We start from the raw sequence: 22,294 nt of genomic DNA on the forward strand, positions 1-22,294 counted from the left end.
AACTGTGCAATCTACTAATAAAAGTATCAATCAATCAATCAATCAATCAATACCCACTATGGAATGCCGCCCCATGTTAATATTTCATCATTGATATATAAACTATCAGACTGCGTGGTGGGTAGTAGTGGGTTTCAGTAGGCCTTTAAGGTCCAAGCTTACATCACACTCAAATTTTTTCTGCATGCCTTTGGTAAGTGCCGGAGTGAGAAGAGGTTTTAAAATAATTAGCGCATGCTTACTTTTACCGCATGCCTTTGGTAAGCACAGGAGTGAGAAGAGGTTTTAAATGAATTAGCGTCCCGGCTGCAATTCAAGGAAATATGGTAGATTAGCAGGGTGTACCCCGCCTTCCGCCCGATTGTAGCTGAGATAGGCGCCAGCGCCCCCCGCGACGCCAAAAAAAGGGAATAAGCGGTAGAAATGGATGGATGGATGGATAGCCGTACGCCTAAATGTGAGGCGAAGATGACATGCCGCTAAAGACCTGTGGAGGGCAGCAATACGCCTACTGGAAGAAAAAATAGAAGAAGACGTTGCTCCTTCTGATTGGATGAACGTACCGGAAGTGTGGTGACAACTTCACATAGTGGTTTTGGGTGGGAAAAAGAATTTGACATAATATGTGCAATATAAAAAACTATATATTTATTATCTGCAGTATTAATGCGATAGAAGAAGGAGTAAGCATATGTTTACCAAGTCAATAGTGCTTACATCACACTCAAATTTTTACCGCATGCCTTTGGTAAGTGCCGGAGTGAGAAGAGGTTTTGAAATAATTAGTGCATGCTTACTTTTACCGCATGTGCTTACATCACACTCAAATTTTTACCGCATGCCTTTGGTAAGTGCCGGAGTGAGAAGAGGTTTTGAAATAATTAGTGCATGCTTACTTTTACCGCATGCCTTTGGTAAGCGCAGGAGTGAGAAGAGGTTTTAAATTAATTAGCGTCCCGGCGGCAATTCAAGGAAATACGGTAGATTAGCCGTACGCCTAAATCTGAAGCGAAAATGACATGCCGCTAAAGACCTGTGGAGGGCAGCAATACGCCTACTGGAAAAAAGAAAATAGAAGAAGACGTTGCTCCTTTTGATTGGATGAACGTACCGGAAGTGTGGTGACAACCTCACATAGTGGTTTTGGGTGGGAAAAATAATTTGACATAATACGTGCAATATAAAAAAATATATATTTATTATCTGCAGTATTAATGCGATGGAAGAAGGAGTAAGCATATGTTTACCAAGTCAATAGTGCTTACATCACACTCAAATTTTTACCGCATGCCTTTGGTAAGTGCCGGAGTGAGAAGAGGTTTTGAAATAATTAGTGCATGCTTACTTTTACCGCATGCCTTTGGTAAGCGCAGGAGTGAGAAGAGGTTTTAAATTGATTAGCGTCCCGGCGGCGATCCAAGGAAATACGGTAGATTAGCCGTACGCCTAAATGTGAAGCGAAAATGACATGCCGCTAAAGACCTGTGGAGGGCAGCAATACGCCTACTGGAAGAAAAAAAATAGAAGAAGACGTTGCTCCTTCTGATTGGATGAACGTACCGGAAGTGTGGTGACAACCTCACATAGTGGTTTTGGGTGGGAAAAAGAATTCGACATAATACGTGCAATATAAAAAACTATATATTTGTTATCTGCAGTAATTACTGCAACAGAAGAAGGAGTAAGCATATGTTTACCAAGCCAATAGTGCTCTTAGAATTGACGTCACTTGGAGTATTTTGATTTATTAGCTAAAAAGTAAACTCTCCTTGTTGTTTTGCTAGCATGCTAACTCGCTAGCCGAGGCATTTGTTGCAGTCCAAATATTATTTTCATGCCGTGCGAGTCACGCTAACTTTTTAACTTGAAGAAAACAGGCTTCATAACTACACAAGGGAACGGGATAATTAAAAGGCGTCAAAATGCCCGAAATCAAAGTGCAGCACGTGGTGTCGTGCAGCAGCGAGGACAATGTAAGTAAAGAAGAAATACACTGATGGGAGTGAGGGAATAAAAACATATTTCAAATGTCTGCTGTTTGTCCTCCTTGCAGACGCACAAAGCAGACAACTTGCTGAGCTCCGACACCTACAGGAAGTGGAAAGCGGCCAGAGCCGGAGAGAAGCAAACTTCAGTCATCCTGCAGGTGCATACGCCTCTCTTCTGACTAACATAAACATCCATCCATCCGTCCATTTTCTACCGCTTATTCCCTTTGGGGTTGCGGGGGGCGCTGGTGCCTATCTCAGCTACAATCTGGCGGAAGGCGGTGTACCCCCTGGACAAGTCACCACCTCATCGCAGGGCCAACACAGATAGACAGACAACATTCACCCTCACATTCACACACTAGGGCCAATTTTGTGTTGCCAATCAACCTATCCCCAGGTGCATGTCTTTGGAGGTGGGAGGAAGCCGGAGTACCCAGGGAATTCCGACGATTGTGGCACCGCTGGTCATTTATATAATATAATGCCAGTGTGTGGAGGCACCAGATTGGCTAGCTCTACAATCAGCTGACGACATCAACCAATGACATTGCCCGTTGTAGGCGTCTGCACGCGTCGTTTGCCGACAATATCTAGTCCCTGATCCTCAATTATTGTGAGCGTTTCTGAACTCATATTCTTACAGTTGTGATCAAAATTATTCAACCCCCACACAAGCAAGTTGGAAATGTATTCCGTATTTTGTTTATAGTCATATCAAATAAAGATGCATTAAATAGACAAATGCAACTTGAATTACAACATATTTTGTAACATACCATACAGTGTCATTTCTCTTAATATTTCATTGACAAAATTATTCAACCCCTAGTGGGTTCTCCCGAGGATGTCGTAGTCGTAATGGTTTGTACAGTCCTTTGAGACATTTGTGATTTAGGGCTATATAAATAAACATTGATTGATTGATTGATAACTCTTAAGAACATAATTTGAATAAGGTATTTTCAATCAGGTGTTGAAAACACCTATAGATGTGATTAGATTAGATAGTACTTTATTTATTCCGTCAGGAGAGTTCCTTCAGGAAAATTACAATTTTCAGCACAATCCCATCCGAGACCAAACAAACATTACAGGGAGACAGAACAGGATCGCTGACGGGTCTGCTGGCTTTCAGCGCCCCTTACAAAAAAGATGAGATCCATGTAAATAAAGGGTGGGGGACGGGCCACACTTTTGACACCTCTGCTATAGATAATAAAAATCTAAATCTGATAAGTCTATCGATTAAAAAGAAGAACCTCACAACGCATGCGTGTTTATCATAACGCACAATCAGCATCTTTGCGTCATTAAACAATGACGGTGATGACGTCACTGTCAGCGATGCGAGCGACACTTGCTAACTTGTCAGCCACTTCTCCAACAGACTTCTTTTTGAACATCTTCGCAGATCAATACTTCAAATGGCACATATTTACCCCATATGTCTACTTACAAAAATACTGAGTAAAAATACACAAAAAGTGTGTTAACGCCAACACTGTGTATACACACACATATATATATGTGTGTGTGTGCATACACATACATTAGGGGTGTAACGGTACGTGTATTTCTATTGAACCGTTTCGGTACGGGGGTTTCGGTTCGGTCGAAGGTGTACCGAACGAGTAGACATGCTAGCAGCTAGCAGGCTAGGATAACATGTTAAAGCCAGAGCTTGAAGACCCTCCTGCCTCGTTAAGATCTCCTGTTTGGGAACACTTTGGCTGCGCGATACGATGGAGGACGGAGGTTTGCCAAGATTGTTCAGCAGCTGCTTCTGACAACACGTCAAACATGTGTTGCACCTTTCCTGCTTCCGGCTCCCATAGTGTCTCCCTTGCGCGCACAACCCTTCACTCTACCCGGGAGTGGGTCTCCACAGCTCCGGACTCCAGGGTAAATGAAGAGTCCAGCGATTAGTTGCAAATCGTGGCTTTATTAAGGTCTTGCAAACAGCCAATCCAACAAAACACTAGCCACTCCTGCGCTCTACCGCTCCCTCACCTCGCTCGCCCGCACACTCTCTGACGTCATATATTAAAGGGCCACACACACACATACGCTACTCTGATAACACAGTGGTTCTCAGCCTTTTTTTAGTGATGTACCCCCTGTAAACATTTTTTTAATTCAAGTACCTCCTAATCAGAGCAAAGCATTTTTGGTTGAAAAAAACAGATGAAGTAAAATACAGCACTATGTCATCAGTTTCTGATTTATTAAATTGTATAACATTGCAAAATATTGTTCATTTGTAGTTGTCGTTCTTGTACTATTTTGAAAGAAATATATAAAAAATAACTAAAAACTTGTTGTAAAAGAAACAAGTGATTCAATTATAAATAAAGATTTCTACACATAGAAGTAATCATCAACTTAAAGTGCCCTCTTTGGGGATTGTAATAGAGATCCATCTGGATTCATGAGTTTCATTCTAAACATTTCTTCACAAAAAAATAAATCTTTAACATCAATATTTATGGAACATGTCTACAAAAAACGGCGGGCAGTGTTGATGAAACAAGTTGAAAAACTTATTGGGGTGTTAGCATTTAGTGGTCAATTGTATGTACTGTACTGTGCAATCTACTAGTAAAAGTCTCAATCAATCAATCAATCAAAAAAAGCACTGTATACGTAGAAAGGTTTTGTTAAGAAACCATTCTGAGCCTTAACTTATTTAGTTTTTATTTTATATAAGTTATATATGTATTAACCCTGGCAATGGACCCTGTGTGTATATGTATGTTATGCCATTGTTTACAAATTTGGTAGATAGATAACCAAAAAATGTATAATTTGTTGTTTGAACCGAGGTACGTACCGAACCAAAATTTAAAATACAATGTCTGCGATGAGGTGGCGACTTGTCCAGGGTGGCGCCTGCGACCCCAAAAGGGACAAGCGGTAGAAAATGGATGGATGGATAATGCAATGTCTCACCCCAATCAATGTGCTCTGTCTTAAGTTGGAGAAGGAGGAACAGGTGCACAGCATCGACATCGGGAATGAAGGCTCGGCTTTCGTTGAGGTGCTGGTGGGAAATTCCTCTTCCGTCCGAGAGCAGGACTATGAGGTAAAAAGCCTAACCGCATCACTGCTGCTCTATTGGATCTCACGGGTCGTTTATCCCCCTCACCTCCTCATAAAACCTTGGCGTCCATCTTTCAGGTGTTGCTGGTCACGTCGTCCTTCATGTCGCCAACAGAGAGCCGTAACGGCACCAACATGAACAGGGTGCGCTTCTTTGGGCCCAGCCAGCTGCAGAAGAGCACGGCGCAGGAGAAGTGGGACCGGGTGAAGATTGTCTGCAGCCAGCCGTACAGTAAAGTAAGAAGATGATCGCCTGGAGTCTGTGTGTGGCTCACAACACATATATTTACCATGCATACACTCGGGCTATGATGCGGCGTCTGAAGTGCGCCCCGCGGGCCAGTTTGTTTTTTATTGGGAAAAATACAATGAGTTCATTAATAAGATGTGACATTACATTAGTTTATAGTGGATTCTATTGTTAATTTAGCTGAGCAGATAATGGCCTTTAACATCTTTAATGTACAAATTGTATCCAAGATAAATCTGTAAAACATTCTATGCAAACTTTTCACCAAAGAACCACCATTACATGTTATGTAGTGTAATACATGTGGAAAAAATGTGTATCGCCCTTTTAAGGAAACAGGGCTGCACGATTTTGAGAAAAAATCTAAATGCAATTTTTCTCTCCAAAATTGCGATTCCATTTGCGCTTTTTATATTTTACACATAAAAATGCCTAAAAGTTTGAGAATGAGACGTGGAGGACATGTTACTTTTAGACTGTCAACCAACAAATTCTTGTCTCAGGATGCCACACATTACAACAATATGAGGCTGGACAATTAATCAAATTTTGATTTGGATTATGGCTTCTCACGATCATGAAAATATATTAATTGAAAAAATCAATGAATGGGCCGCGCAACGTGCAGGCAAATTCCTGAGCATGTGACGATGAAACGGGGGAGTGAGTGTATGAGTGGGAAAAAAAGATAATGTCTACTAGAAGTTTTGGATCTCATCAAGGATACTACTTTTTATATGACACATCACTAATTATAATCACAAACTCAACAAAATAAGTAAGGCATACGATTTCCACGTCGAAGTCACGGCGAACAGTCACATAATTGGCCAATAAAACAGAATCCGCCTATAAATGCAAAATAATATCAGGGAAATTGACATAAATATAAGGGAAATGTTGTCCTTGTGAGGAGAAGGAACATTTGTTTGGGAAAATATGTACGGGAACGTTTATTCATCCCCGAAACATGTCCTGAACTAAACAAGGTCGAGACGGTCACTTGAAACAGCGACTCAACTACGAAGCTAAAGCTAGCAAGAACAATCCACACACCCACAACACATATCATCTGCTTGTGTTGTTGTTAACGACATCATCGATATAAACATCAATGTACAAACAGCAGTCGCAACTGTAGAGGCGCCCTATTTATTTTTATTTATTTATTTATTTTTAATTTAACTGCCTCAAGTTGCCTTTTTACTCGTCAAGCCGAGAACACAACGCAGCACACTTCCCCCTTCACAATAATAGCGTGGTGCACCAAACACACGTGCGCGGCTCCGTATAAACACCCTCTGATTGATTTACAGACACATAAATGAGTACACAAGCACATTTGCAAATCATTTTGCTTTGATAATACTTCCTTACTTATGTCTCACTTAAAAAATACTATTCAGGGGATTGTGTCTTAAGTTTTTTTTTAGATATTTTGAAATATATACTTGATAATTGTGAGTTTCTCCAGTGTAGACAAAAGCGCTGAGTGTGCCTGCAGGAACCCGAATATTATTGAAAGTAAATTATTGCATTTTCTTCTATTGTGTGGCACCTTCATACCAGAATATGTTGATTGACATCTCTTCCTTCACTCCTCGTTTTTGCAGTTTTATGCATTTGCATTTATAAAGTATAAAAATGCAAATCGGATCGCAATTGTAATTTTGTAAAGAAAAATCTCATTTAGGTTTTATTTCAATACCGTGTAGCCCTTGGTTGGTACCCAGACCATAAGCCATGGGAAAATAAACAGAATTCTTGCATAATTAAGAGTTTATTTTTATAAAATGTCTGCTGCTCTTGGTTGAGAGGTCAAGTCTATCATGGGATGGCAGCAGGGTCACATTTCCAGTTTTCCTCACTGCATTTTAAAATTGTGGTGAATGTGGTGGCGGTTGTAGTTTTTAAGATGAAAGATGCAAAAATTTGTTACTTTTTTTCTGTAAAATTACTCCGTTTATCCTTGTAATTTGTTGATGTATTTTACGGAGGTCGATTTGTCTTTTTTACTAAAGCTTTTTTTTGACAATTGATGCTGCCAATTTCATTGAAAATAAATTCAGTGTAAAAAAACTCAAGTAAAAAAATAGTGTATACAAATTCAGTGTATGAAAATTTATTTTATTTTTCAGTTAAATTGTCAGCATAATTTGATGTACAAAATAACCAAGTTCACAAGATTCAAATGCCAAAAATTCAGTTGCATGAATTCAGTGTAAAAAAAAAAATGAAGATACAAATTTACCTCCATATATTTCTCCGAAATCATTTATTGCCCGTATCACTGCTTTATATTTTTAAAATTCCTACTAAATCATCACATGTTTTTTTATCATATTATCTTGAAAAATTACAAATTTATTTTTATAAATTGAGTTTGTTTGAAGTGGAAGTTATACATTATTAGTCAATCTATAAGGCACTAGTGTCCAAGCTTGTGTTTTATTGGTCCACGATTTTAAAGACAAAATAAACACGTGTTTAGAACGTTACACACGTTACACAAAAAAAAGAACAAGAACAAATTTTAGTTGTGCAATTCCCCCAACAAAAATGGGAGCTGAAAATCAAAATGGCGATTTTAGTGCGATCATGTCTACAAATGATTTTACATGATATGGTAGATGTTTGGATTTTCTAAATCCTTTAAAAACTTTGGTTGGATATATAGTAACAATCTTAGTAAAGAATATTGACAAAAATGCAATATCTCAAAGGGGTTTGATTAGTCAAGGCAAGTTAATTTTCCAGCACAATTCTTATGCAAGACAGTTTAAAATGTAAATAAAAAATGCAATCAAAATAATTATTGATTAATATAATTGTATTACTATTTTCTTTTATTAACCATTGTTTTTTTTTTTGCATTGGGTTTCTAAAAATATTTACCAAACAATACAATAATTTGCTTTGTTACCTATAACACAAAGCTAAGTTGTGGATGTTTTGTTCTGACAATACGACATATATTGTAATGTCTTTTATGTACAAAATGTATCCAAATGGCCGCTGCATCTTTAAACTTTTCAGTATGTGGCCCTTGCTGGAAAAGTTTGGACACCCTGACATAAGCCACGTTGTCAATTCTGTGACTTAATTCATGTGTAATGTATTCGTTTCTCTCCTGCAACAATGTGTTCTTATAGAGAAGGCATGTTTAGTGTTTGGAATGAAATACAAGATGTGTGTGTCTTAGAACATCGCGTATGGACTGGCTTTCGTCACGTTCCATTCACCTCCGGACAAAAACGACCCTCCAGTGACGTCCCCGGTAAGAAAGTCAATCTCACACGGACATGATTAGTACCAAAAGTAAACACTTGTTTCTTGTCTCTCTGTGTGTCTGTCTAGAAACTGACCAAGCTGGGTCAGTTCCGGGTAAAAGAAGACGCTCCCCCATCTGGCTCCAACCTTCAGCCCGGCAGTTTATTTTTCAGCCGAGACAACGCAGCCAAGTCCAGCGCGTCCCCCAAAGGCAAACATTCACATTCGCTAGCTGCTGATTCCACTTTGAAAATCAAAAAAAACACTAATACGCTGATTAGCTTTTCATTAAATCCGCTTCCAAAGCAGACGAGAAGGCGGATATGACTTCATTGTGATTTTTCTGGAAAGTAATTGTGCGTTCTCCTCGTCGTCTTTCTGTGTGTTTCCCCTACAGCGTCCCCTCAGAGTAACAAGTTGAGCTACGCCACCGCCACCCTACAGGCCTCTGGGCCCGCCTCCTCATCGTCAGGCCATGCCGCGTCCTCCAGCTCTGCCTCGCCACAGGTAAGCAACGTCATCTACTCCTGACCAATCGTGACAGAGTAGGCATGGTCTGGGAGAGGAGGCTGCAAATACCTAACACAATGGTTCTCAAACGTTTTCCACCAGCTACTGCCTCAGAAAACACTCGGCTCTCCAAGTGTCACCGTTAACATTGAAATACCGTATCGTAGTATGATTCAGTATTCAAAAAACAAAGCAGAGGTTTTATTAACAAGTATATTTAATATTTTTGGCCACTGTAACATTACACACAGTTTGAAGAGTAACACCGTGTTGGAATATTCCATTAAGTGTACCACTAGTGACAGAGCCGTGTATAAAGAGAGTATGGACACCTCGGTTCCAGACAATCCCCTACAGTGCATCCGTACAGTATTTACAGCGCTCCACTTTTTCCACATTTTGTTATATTACAGCCTCATTCCAAAGTGGATTTAATTCATTTTTGTCCTCAAAATTCTACACATAGTACCTCATAATGAAAGTTTATTTATTTTTCTTATTTTTTTTCTGCAAATATATTAAAACTAAACACTGAAATGCACATAAGTATTCAGTCCCTTTGCTCAATACTTTGTTAATGCACCTTTGGCAGGAATTACAGCCTCAAGTGTTTTTGAACACCTATCTTTGGGCAGTTTGGCCCATTCCTCTTTGCAGCACCTCTCCAGATCCATCAGGTTGGATGGGAAGTCTTGGTTTTCATCCAGGGTAGCTCTGTACATTGCTTTTATTTAAATTTAGCATAGCCATTAGAGACGTAATATCCATTCATTCATCCATCCATCCAATTTCTACCACTTGTCCTGTTCGGAGTCGCTGGGGGTCGCTGGGGCCTATCTCAGCTGCATTCGGGCCACCTCATCACAGGGCCAACACAGATAGACAACATTCACACTCACATTCACACACTAGGGCCAATTTAGTGTTGCCAATCAACCTATCCCCAGGTGCATGTCTTTGGAGGTGGGAGGAAGCCGGAGTACCCGGAGGGAACCCACGCAGTCACGGGGAGGACATGCAAACTCCACACAGAAAGATCCCGAGTCCGGGATTGAACCTAGGACAACTCAGAACCTTTGTATTGTGAGACACAAGCACTAACCCCTGTCCACCGTGCTGAGACGTAATAATTGTACCAATATTACAGCAGACATCCTGTCAGTATGACTATATGGGCTCGTCCTCATGGAAAAACACTATCGCTTTGGCCCACCGACGCCGCCAAAATCAACCAAAACGGAAAGTTATTTTAAGTGGGTCTTTAAGAATAAAGAATCCATACGAGTGTAAATGCTATGGACGGCCAGAAAACTGAAAGGTACATTTCCGGTCTAAAGCACAGTGAGTAAACTTGTCCAAAAGATGGCACAATTCTCAGTGTTTTTGTTTTTTTTCTTTTGAAAACGATTTTTATTATCGCCACCAGTCAAGAAAAATCCATGAATTAGCTGCTCCGTCCTATAAGCCGCCAATTTCAAAGTGTAGTAAAAAATTTGTGGCTTATAGTAATTTACCGTAATTTACGGTAATATTTACGTACTTTCAAGCAAACAGCATTGCATTAATTTCAGATGCATCACAACGTTCGCTTTTCCCTTCGACAATAACAAGAATACTAATTATGGAAGACTACATGAGAGGCAACAATTATGATAAAACAATCACTTACTGTACAATGTATGCTTTCACTGGGATAAAGACTGATGAGATGTTTATATATTCCCTTTTGGATGAAGAATAACTAAAAAAACTAAAGAGCAGCGAACGAGCATCTTTTTGTGACTTTCTCACCATCTCCGGGTCTAAGTTGGATGTCAAAATTGATCAAATTGTGGTTTTATGCCTGCAACCTTCTACTATCCAAATGAGAGGCATGATTTATAATCTAAAATTAGCTTTTGCCGACTCAGAGGCGATGCAGCAGCTCATTATGTCAATATAGCAACAAGCTAGTTAGCGCTCTGTGATCAATGTGCTGTCAAAAGTAGTTCCTCGACATTAACGTTTATAATAGCAATATCGCTAATACTTTAATTAAAAAGTTAATATTCAGGTTCACAAGAGTTAAAATAAGTATTGATGGTGCTTTTTGGAGGTTTTTGGGTGTAATAGAGTACTCCCATCAGCTGCATTGTTAGCCACCTTGTATTTGCCATGTTTTATGATTTAAAAGGCATAAAAAAGAAAGACGTGTTCTTGTCTTGAATGTGTGTGTGAATGGGTAAATGTGGAAGTAGTGTCAAAGCGCTTTGAGTACCTTGAAGGTAGAAAAGCGCTATACAAGTACAACCCATTTATCATTTATTCACATAACCATAGTGAATCCATCTATTTTCAAACGCTTGTCCCTTATGAGGCCGCGGGGGGTGCTGTAGCCTATCTCGGCTGCATTTGGGTGGAAGACAAAATTTCCCCTAAAATAGCAGTTCCCATTTAAGTTGCGGGGTGTATTTTTTTCAAAGTGACTTATTATGGTGCCCAAATGACATCTCATTATTGCAAAAGTCAGTTAAATGAGCAGGAGAGGACCTCTTTAATAAATAAAAACATGGTTGGAAAACATCTGACGCTCCTTGACAGCGACCTGCTGTCATTTTTCTTATAAACCTCCAAGCGTAGCGAAGTAATGGGACGACATCCTTCCCATTTGTAGTTGCCAGGCAACTACTTGCTTTATGTTCCAATAATGAATTGACCTTAAAGTCGTGTGGCATTTCGCAGTGTAAAATTTTTGGTCCTTAAAACGAAAACCTTAAAAAAAGAAATCCTCGTTCCGTTTCTGCTCAACGATTCGGTTTGTTAACGGTTTTAGTTTCGATTAATATTTGGGGAAAAATGGGTGAATTAGCATCAATTGTCAGTGTTGGTGCTAGGATTTTTGGGACCCCGTCAAGTCATAAAAATGGAGTCCCACAGTACATTTTTGGGGTCCCACTTTTTTGTAAGTGTTTTGAAAAGAAATGATAAATGTATGCATTATCCTGTTATATCTCACATTGTATATTTTGTTTTGGAAAAAGGTTGTCATAAATGTTACTTAATTCATTAAAAAATAAAAAACAACACATTTTTGTGCATATGTAAATGTATTCAGTTATAAACATTAATTTTCTTCTTTCCTTCATGGATAGAAACTTTACCGTTGCCGGTAGTTTTTTCTATATTTGTATTTAATAACCTGCGATGAGGTGGCGACTTGTCCAGGGTGTACCCCGAATGCAGCTGAGATAGGCACCAGCGACCCCCCGCGTGCCCGAACGGGACAAGCGGTAGAAAATGGATGGATGGAAGTTGTAGGTATATTTATTTCAGTATAAAATTGCAAAAAATGTTTTTGCTTCGGTCATGAAATTATGACAATGGTGTTCCAGGGAATACATGCATTATTTATTTAATGCTTAAATTTTTATTTCAGATCTATCCGTCATTTCTAAGTTTTTTGTTGTTGTTGTTTTTTTTGTTTTCTTCGCTTTTTGTCAAAGGAAACTATATACAAAATATGCAAAATGTTTCACAAAGAATAATTTTCAAAGTGGAATATTTGATATGATGTAATCAGAGCCTTGGATAGTTTAATAATTCATAAAAACATTGATTTTGATTAAATATTATGTTTTGAGAAATGACAGCTTTGTTTTATTAGTCAACATTGCAACTCTTTCTAAATTACATTTTACTTGTAAGCTTTTTATCCACTTTTGTTAGGTTTTTTTTTTTTAAATAGTATTTTTAGAATGTGCTGTGGGCCTTTATTTATTTTTTATTTGTATTTTATTTTTTGTTTTTTTGTGTGTGTCCTGTCCAGCTTCTCAGGCAAATCATATAGATGATGTAGATGTCCATATCGGCTGTTCAGATTTACTTTACAAAAGAGAAGTGTAGGATACTTCTCTTGTTGCCTTATTTGAATTTGACTTTATTAAATGTATTTATATAATCATTTGGTGCAGGAGGGGATAGAAAGAGAAAAAAAGGAAGACGGAGGGGGAAATTGTCGGGATAAGAGGGGGATTAGACAGAGAGACTAAAACAACATTAGCAAACACAACAATAACAACAAATAAATGTTAACAACATTTATTAAAATGTTGTTAAATGTTGTCAACAACATTCAACAATAGAACAACACCAGCACATACGATATGTACAAATATGATCGTAAAAAAGATAGCAAAGAAGCAGTTAGCGAAATAAATAATATAGAAATGAAAATGAGCATTTTTACACTACAACTGGAGCAATACAAATACCAAAAGAAAAAGCGCTATTGATTATGAACAATACCAATAGTTTACCTCTATTATCAACAATACAGTTGTTCAAATGCAACGATACGTATACAAAATGATAACTAGAGAGATAAAAAAAAAGGAATACCGAAAGATGGAGGGGAAGAGAGAGAGGCAACCTATATTAATCTTGTAGATTGTTATAGTAACAATGGGTTAAGTTTTGTCAGTGTGCCATGTGTCACCCAGTTGTGGGCCTTTAAAACATTAGCTGCAGGCTGCAAATGGTCTTGGGGCCATACTTTTAACACCCCTGCTATAGATAATAAAAAAACTACTTCTGTTATGTCTATCGATAAAAAGCGGAGTCTGGCGACACATGCGCTTTTATCATAACGCACGGTCAGCATCTCTGCTTCAGTAAAGAATGACGGTGATGACGTCACTGTCAGCGATGCTTGCTAACTTGTCAGCCACTTCTCCAAAAGGTTCCTTTTGAAAACTCCTCACACATTAATACTTCAAAAGGGACATATTTAGCACATTTGTTGACCCAACTAAGAATGTTTTTGGGGTGGAGGACTCTGATCGGGTGCTGGTTAGCTTGAAGCTGACAGTTTGCCTGTCTCCATCCTCGAACGATGTCGATCCATCCATCCATGCGGGAGATAAAAGTGTAGTTTCCATGGACTCACAAAGACTAAAACAACTCATTTACTGGAGAAATGGCACAAGATAAAAAGTTGGACTTTACACTCACCATAGTGTTTACCATGAAGTCTTTCTTTTAACAGCCCCTAGCGGTAAAGTTGTCTCAGTGCAAACGGAGGCCGTCTTTGTTATTGATAAAACTTTCGGCGAATCAAAGTTTTCGACCAAAAAAAAAAAACGCAATAAACGGGGATTGAATTTTGACATGGTAAATATAAACAAAACAAAACACCGACCGAAAGCGATAATCGATAAAACAAAAAAATAAATTAAAAAAACGGGCGGTAAAAAAAAAAAATCTGCGTCTGGGAGATGCGGGGGCTTGTGGAATTGCACATCCTTTCTGATTTCAAGGCGTAAAAATGCGTAAAAAAACACAAAAAGTGCATTAACGCCAACACTAAATTATGTTTAGTTTTGAGGTAAGGTCTCAAGAGACACATACGTAGCATAGAAGAAAACAAATACGGTTTTAGTAAATAAATATAAAAAATAATATTCTTATGTAGTATTTAAGCATGTGCAAATTACACAAAAATTTAAAAAATATTAACATGTTATATTGACTCCTGAACTGCAACGTGAGATATGTCAAGCCTGGTTATAGTTTAGACGATTATGGATGACAGTCTGCGATAAGGTGGCGACTTGTCCAGGGTGACGATAGAAAGGGATGGATGGATGGAAGGCTTACAGTTTTTGAAAACTTTTAATTGAAAATCTCAGGAAATTTGAGGCAGGAGTGTCCAAACCTTTTGAATGGGAAACCGCATTGGGCTAAGGTTTTGGCCGGGAGCCGAAAGCCTACTACATGCAAAGTGTGTGTGTGTGTGTGTTTGTGTGTGTGTGTGTGTGTGTGTGTGTGTGTGAGTGTACGTACATGTGCGTGTATATATGTATATATGTCTCTATGTTTATATCTATGTATATGTATGTATATATCAGGCGTTTGATTTTTTTTTTTTTAAATCAAAAAATATTTTCAGTTTTTTCCGACATACAATGTATGTTAAAATCTTGATCCGTCTTTTTGCCATTCTTGCCAACAATTACGATTTTACCGCATTGGAGTAAGGTTTTTGATAATCAATTCTGGTTTACGGCTGCAGTGGTAAAAACTACAGTTTTCCATTAATAATTATTAACTTAAAACTCGAAGCTACATAGCGAAGCAACTCCACGGGCAGGGGACAAAATATACAGGGAACATCAATGATGATTGGTTGGTTTACGTATACGTTTACGAAAATCTACTATGATGAGTCACGATTGGTTAAGATTAGGGCGAAACATTACAGACAGGCCAATCAGAGGCAAGATAGGGCTGGTCATCGAACCAGGAAGGGAAATCACAACAGACACAAATATCCCAAATGACGACGAGAGAGTCGGAGAAGAGAAGAGGGAATAAATAGTGGGAGATGGCAGACGGATTCTCTTCCTTAGATTTTTCTTTTAGCAATGTAGACGATGTCCATAAAATACAGAAACATTTCAGATCAAAATAAGTTAAAATTCACATGAATAAGTAATATGAAATTCTTATATATTTTGTATCTTTTTAAAAAAAAAAAAAATTTTGTTTTTTTACCTAAAAGCGATGAAAACATAATGTTCTTGGTGGAGTTAATCGTTTCTTTTCTCTTCCACCACAGCTTCCTGCTAAGAGAAAGTTTGAGTTCAGCAAAGAACGGCAGTCTGCCCCCGGTCCTCCTCCCTCCAAGAAAGCCAGCCCTGGCAGCTCTCCAGAGTTCAAACCGGCGACCCCCAAGCTCAAGAGCAGCACGCCAAGCCCCTGCCCCCCCAAAGGTTTGCCTCTTGTCAAAATTGCACCGGAACTATAAATTCAGTGATTCACAAGCCATGGTGGCGTACCACTAGTTAGAGTATTATGTGGGCTCCATCTAGTGGTACGCCAAAGAATCACTTAATTCCAGTACATGGTTTTATTTTCCAATATTCCAACACACTGTTACTGTTCAAACTGTGTGTAATGTTACAGCGACAAACAATATTATATATATTTGTTAAATAAAACCTCTGCCTTGTTTTTAATGAACACTTAGGCCTACTAAGCGACTGTATTTTATTTTGGTCAGTATGTTGGTACTTGGAGAGCCAAGTGTGGTACTTGGTAAAAAAAATAGGTTTGCTTTAAATTATTCATTGTCTCTGCACCGCAGCTTCACCAGCGAAGGCGGCTGTCTCCACTGAAAAAAAGCGGGCCAGTTTGTCCAAAGCCGAGGCCAAACCCAAACAGAGTGTGGAGCAAGTCCCCTTTAAGCGCATCATGGCGGGAGTGGTGTTCGTCCTCAGCGGCTTCCAGAATCCTTTCAGAGGGGAGCTGAGGGAGAAGGCGCTGGAAATGGGCGCCAAGTATAGACCTGACTGGACGCCCGACGCAACGCACCTCATGTGAGCATATTTGATTTAAATATTAATTTAAATAGCTGTGTAGTTTTTCACTTGGCGTAACTTTATTCCGTTACCACTAAGCAACGCAGTCCAGGATATACCCTGCCTTTTGCACAAAGTCAACCTAAACATCAAATATAAATATTCATAAAAACACATGATGCAAAATTAAATTAGTTCCATTATAATAAATTCTATGTAATTTTAGAAAGGATAAAAAAAGCAGCCGAAAATGCTTTTTTGTTTTTAGAATTTTGCCTATCGTTCACAATCAATATGAGAGACAAGAACACACATCTCTTTTTATTTTTTTTATTTTTAGGATTTTAAAGATGACAAAAAATGCTTTTGAAGCCCTCTAAAAAATCTTCAGAACCCTCCATTAACTTTTTATGTACACCTTGCAAGTATATATATAATGAAGTAACAGACACCTTCATAACAATATGTAATATTGTACAATATACACACTGCTAGTATATATATATATATACATATATATATATATATATATATATATATATATATATATATATATATATATATATATACTGTAGTAATAGACACCATAACAATATGTGATGTGTTATATTCACACTGCAAGTATATGTATATATATATATATATATATATATATATATATATATATATATATATATATATATATATATATATATATATATATATATATATATATATATGTATATGTGTATGTATGTTAGGGCTGCAAATCATTGGGTGTCCCACGATTCGATTCAATATCCATTATATATGTATATAAAATGTATTAACAGACACCTTCATACCAATATGTAATGCGTTTTATAGACACACTGCAAGGATATATATAATTTAGTAACAGACACATTCATAACAATATGTAATATGTTTTATATACACACTGCAAGTATATATATAATGTAGTCACCTTCATAACAATATATAATATGTACAATATTTACCGTATTTTGTTCATTTGGATTGATTTCTTCCGCGCATTTATTTCCATTTCCATACCAACGCAATTCCGATTTCTGGCAACAAATGTGTGTTTCTACTTCCGGAAACAAACGCGAGTGTGTTGTAATCATGGCAGATTTGGTAAGAGACAACGAAGACAACAATTTTTGGACAAATGAGGATTCATAACCTTATGTTTTTGAACCTGAATATACTTAAGATTAACTGTTGCTTCTAGAAGTTAGCACAAAGGAAGGGTGAGATATTGGAGCAGACGGAAGCCGAGAGAATGAGGTGAGAGTGACTTTGGTGCTCTAAATGTGGAACTTGACCTATGCTATTTTGACATTAATGGTGTGCTTACCCAAATAAACCGTAAAAAATGTTCCCGGCCAGCTGGACCAAAGGCACAACTGTCGATCGAGTGATACACACTGCACGTCATGCATGTTATTACAACTACAGTATATACGCTGCCTGTGTACAAACAAAGCATGAAATAATACTTTACAGATTCAGTAATACAGATACCAAGTTCATGTTTTTCAGTCAGTACAGATAGGTGTCCTATCACATTGTGTTCTGCATTGCAAACTCAAATGCCTTTCGTGCGGACGTAAAAGCTTGCTTATCTGTTTCCGTAGCTAGCTCACGGCTAACACAGTAGCATGCCGATGTGTTACTACTCTTGAAAAATAGTTTTTAAGTGTTCGCTATGTCACAATGTTGCTGCAGCTTGATTATTACACAGGTTACGGGAGTGTTTTTTAGCCACTGTGCCACACCATGTGCTGTGGAATACAGTCTGGTGTGCCGTGGGAGATGATCTAATTTCACATATTTGGGTTAAAAACATTTTTTGCAAACCAGTAATTATAGTCTGCTAAAAATGTGTTGTTGTTGAGTGGTCGATGGTGTCTAGAGCTCGGCAGAGTAACCGTGTAATACTCTTCCATATCAGTAGGTGGCAGCCGGTAGCTAATTGCTTTGTAAATGCAGGTAAAAAGGTATTTTATGCTTAAACCAAAAATAAACAAAAGGTGAGTGCCCTTAAGAAAATACATTGAAGCTTTGGGAAGGCTATGCAGAATGAAACTAAAACTGAACTGGCTGCAAAGTAAACAAAAACAGAATGCTGGACGACAGCAACGACTTACTGTGGAGCAAAGACAGCGTCCACAATGTACATCCGAACATGACATGACAATCAACAATGTCCCTACAAAGAAGGATGAAAACAACTGAAATATTCTTGATAAAGTAGATGCGGGAAATATAAGACATGAAACTGCTACAGGAAAATACCAAAAAAAGAGAAAAAAGCCACCAAAATAGGTGCGCAAGACAAGAACTAAAACACTACACACAGGAAAACAGCAACAAACTCCAAATAAGTCAGGACATGATGTGACAGGTGGTGACAGTACACCGACTTTGGGACAAGGGCTATATTGATGCATGCTTGCTTATGCTTTAAAGTCATACCCAACAATGACTTTTAACTGTCAACTGAGTTAATGATTTCTGCTGGTGGTGTGCCTCCGGATTTTTTCAACACAAAAAATGTGCCCTGGCTCAAAAAAGGTTGAAAAACACTGGGTTACGGAACGTAAATGAAGTATTGACGTTTTTTTAATGCATTTTTAAAGTGATTTAGACGTAGAATTGGTGCTCCCATTAGCTGTGTTGCTAACCAGGAGGAACGAGACGATTTTTACACATTAGACTGCAAAAAAAACTAAACCTTTTATTTATTTGAATTAAAACAATGCATATTCTTCAACATACAGCAACAATGTAAATAGGCCGGAGTTAGCACAAAAGCTCATTTTCATCCTTTGTCTTAAGGCAGGTTAATACAGTAAACATTCAACAGGTCATGATACAAAATAATATATAAATCACAAGAGATTACACGTTACAAGCAAACCATAATCACAGACCATGGACTAACAAAAACAGCAAACAAAAAAAAACAAGCGAATAATCTAATTGTGCGTGCATTTGGGCTGGGCGATATGGCCTTTTATTAATATCTCGATATTTTTAGGCCATGTCACGATACACGATATATATATAGATATTTTGCCTTAGCGTCAAATTAACACTTGATGCATATAATCACACAAGTATGATGATTCTATGAGTCTACATTAAAACATTCTTGTTCATACTGTAAAAATATATGCTAATTTGAAACTTTCATGCAGAGAGGGAATTTACAACTAAGTCAATTCACCAAAACTGTATTTAAAGTTATTAAGCAGTGGCCCAAACATTCATGTAATTTCAAAACAGAAAGTGCAAGATTGTCACAGACATTTTAAAACAAGCTAAGATGACATATAAATGGGTTGTACTTGTATAGCGGTTTTTCTACCTTCAAGGTACTCAAAGCGCTTTGACACTACTTCCACATTTACCCATTTACACACACATTCACACACTGATGGAGGGAGCTGCCATGCAAGGCCCTAACCAGTACCCATCAGGAGCAAGGGTGAAGTGTCTTGCTCAGGACACAACGGACGTGACGAGGTTGATACTAGGTGGGAATTGAACCAGAGACCCTCGGGTTGCACACAGCCACTCTTCCACTGCGCCACGCCATACCTATATCAAAATACTAAATTAAAGTGCACTTTTTGTACAGAACACCAATACAATAGTTTAAGACAAATAAAGTGCACTTTTGTGCATGATGTCACATATTTAAAAAACTGTAAAATAAGAATTAACTGCATAGTAGGAAATCTAATTGTGTATTTGCTATTTGGTAGGTTACTGCGGACGTTATCTCCTGTGTTTGACTATTTTTTTCATACAGAGATGTTGACTTGCGGATTAATCTCTCACCATTGACTAGCACAGATGGTTGTTCACCATTCGCTGACTTCCGAGAGAAAAACATACTGACTGTTTTTTTAGTGTTGAGATGCAGACATGACATAAACTGCAGCGGCTTCACATTTTGTTTTTGCATGAACATACAAAACCTTGTCATCAGCATATAACTATACCTTTACAGCTCTACACACATCAGGTAGATTATTGACATATAGACTGAATAAAATTGGTCCCGGTACTGAGCCTCGTGGGACACCAGCAGTACATGCAAAAAAAGTAAATTGTGAGTTATCAATTTGCACTGCTTATTTTCTGCCCGACAGATATGATTTTATCCAGCAAAGGACACTTTTAGAGAAATTAAAATGGGTTAGTTTAGCGATTAAAACCTTATGATTGATCGTGTCAAATGCTCGCTACAGGTAAAGGAACACAGCACCCACAAAACCACCATGGTCCAGTAGATTTTATAAATTTTCCACAAAATAACAAGTGGCTGTCTCTGTGGAGTGATGCCTCCTAAACCCAAACTGCATTGGATGGAGTGAGGTCTGACTATTATTTAGATTTTCAGTTAGTTGCGCAGCAACCCATTTCGCTGTAATTTTTGAAATAATGGGTAAAATACTAATTGGACGGTAGTTCTCTGGTTTTGTTTTGTCACCACTCTTGTATATTCGGGTGACTCTGGCAATCTTCCATGAAGAATGCACTATCCTTTGTCTAATAGATTGATTTATATTATGTGTAATTGTTTTTGCAAGTGCCTCTTTGTGAAGCTCCACAAAGTGATTTGTCAGACAAAATGTCTCTAGCTTTTGAGTTTTTTTAGAGTTGTTATTATTGAAATGGCCCCTTGTTGTCTCTCATAAAGATTGTGAACAATAGGCAAATATACTAAAAAGTGCAGTTCCCCTTTCAATGAAAAATCATGAAGGTTAAATGAAAAGCGGGTGTATTTCTTCCCTCTTTTTGTGTTTTTTTTCAATCTATCTTTGTTTGCGTTAACAACTGCTTTCAACAAAACACAATGTTAATTATTATCACAAAAAATGTATAGAATTTCTTAATAATAGTAAGTAACATTTATTTGTATGACACTTTTACAGACAAAAACCCACAAAGTGCTTCTTAACACAGTTAAAATCTTAGCAATTACCCTAATACAAAATGCCAATATAGATATACAGTACAATATAAAAACTCAGTTTGAATAAACAACTTAAATTGCGTTTAAAGTTTTCAAAAGTGTTTATTGAGCACAATGAGAGCGAAAGATCATTCCAAAGCATGGAAGCCACAGTCTGGAAGGATCGCTCACCTCCATTCCGTAAAATGAGTGGGTGGAACCTACAGCAGATTCAGAGCCCCAGTTGGGGTGTAAAGATGGATCAGAACACTGACATAGGAAGGAGCCTGACCATGGAATTTTGGACTTGATCTTATAGGAAGGATACTTGCAGCCAATGAAGTTCTTTTAGAACAAGGTATATGTGTGTGTCCCTATTTGCACGCGTCTGAATTCTCTATGCAGAGGTTTGCACCGATTGCAGTCGAGAGAGCTCCTTCTTGTTCAGACATAAAAACAGACTATTAAAATGGTCTGAACGCAAGGACACCAAAGCAGGAATGCTCCAAATCATTCTCTGACACCATTTTCCTGAGTTGGTAGATGTTCCTTGGATGAAGGAAGCACTTCTTTGTCAGCTGCTTACAATGCTGCACTAATGACTTATCTTTGTCAAAGAGAACTCCCAAGTTTCTGGGTCTTTGCTTACTAGACTGGCCTAAGTCCGCCAAGTACGTTATTTTTATCCCTGGAAATGAGTCATCTGTTTTGTCTGCATTAAGGTTCAGAAAGATATCGCATGGCCATTGTTTTGTGTCCACTAAACAATTGGATCTCAGACAGCTTAAAGGAGCAGTAAAACTGGATATCATCAGCCAAAAAGGTGCCAAGAAATATCACTAAACCTTTAGACCAGTGGTTCTCAAATGGGGTTACACGTACC

The 22,294-nt window shown here is 38.1% G+C and overlaps 1 protein-coding gene across 2 annotated transcripts in view; it reads left to right on the plus strand.

Moving 5' to 3' along the window:
* Positions 1 to 1,534: 1,534 nt before the first annotated feature.
* xrcc1 (X-ray repair complementing defective repair in Chinese hamster cells 1) overlaps positions 1,535 to 22,294 on the plus strand; it is an 80,414-nt gene continuing 59,654 nt past the window's right edge. Inside the window, exons 1-9 of one of the 2 annotated variants that reach the window (XM_061881872.1) lie at positions 1,535 to 1,973; positions 2,054 to 2,146; positions 4,966 to 5,073; positions 5,169 to 5,327; positions 8,543 to 8,617; positions 8,698 to 8,821; positions 9,008 to 9,117; positions 15,716 to 15,869; positions 16,244 to 16,475. In XM_061881872.1, coding sequence (XP_061737856.1) covers positions 1,923 to 1,973; positions 2,054 to 2,146; positions 4,966 to 5,073; positions 5,169 to 5,327; positions 8,543 to 8,617; positions 8,698 to 8,821; positions 9,008 to 9,117; positions 15,716 to 15,869; positions 16,244 to 16,475 — 1,106 coding nt within the window. In that variant the 5' untranslated portion in view covers positions 1,535 to 1,922. The remainder of the gene's footprint in view (positions 1,974 to 2,053; positions 2,147 to 4,965; positions 5,074 to 5,168; positions 5,328 to 8,542; positions 8,618 to 8,697; positions 8,822 to 9,007; positions 9,118 to 15,715; positions 15,870 to 16,243; positions 16,476 to 22,294) is intronic. The other variant, XM_061881873.1, reaches the window with a different exon arrangement.

This window comes from Nerophis ophidion, linkage group LG21 (genome assembly GCF_033978795.1).
Source record: "Nerophis ophidion isolate RoL-2023_Sa linkage group LG21, RoL_Noph_v1.0, whole genome shotgun sequence".
In the NCBI taxonomy this organism is placed as follows: Eukaryota; Metazoa; Chordata; class Actinopteri; order Syngnathiformes; family Syngnathidae; genus Nerophis; species Nerophis ophidion.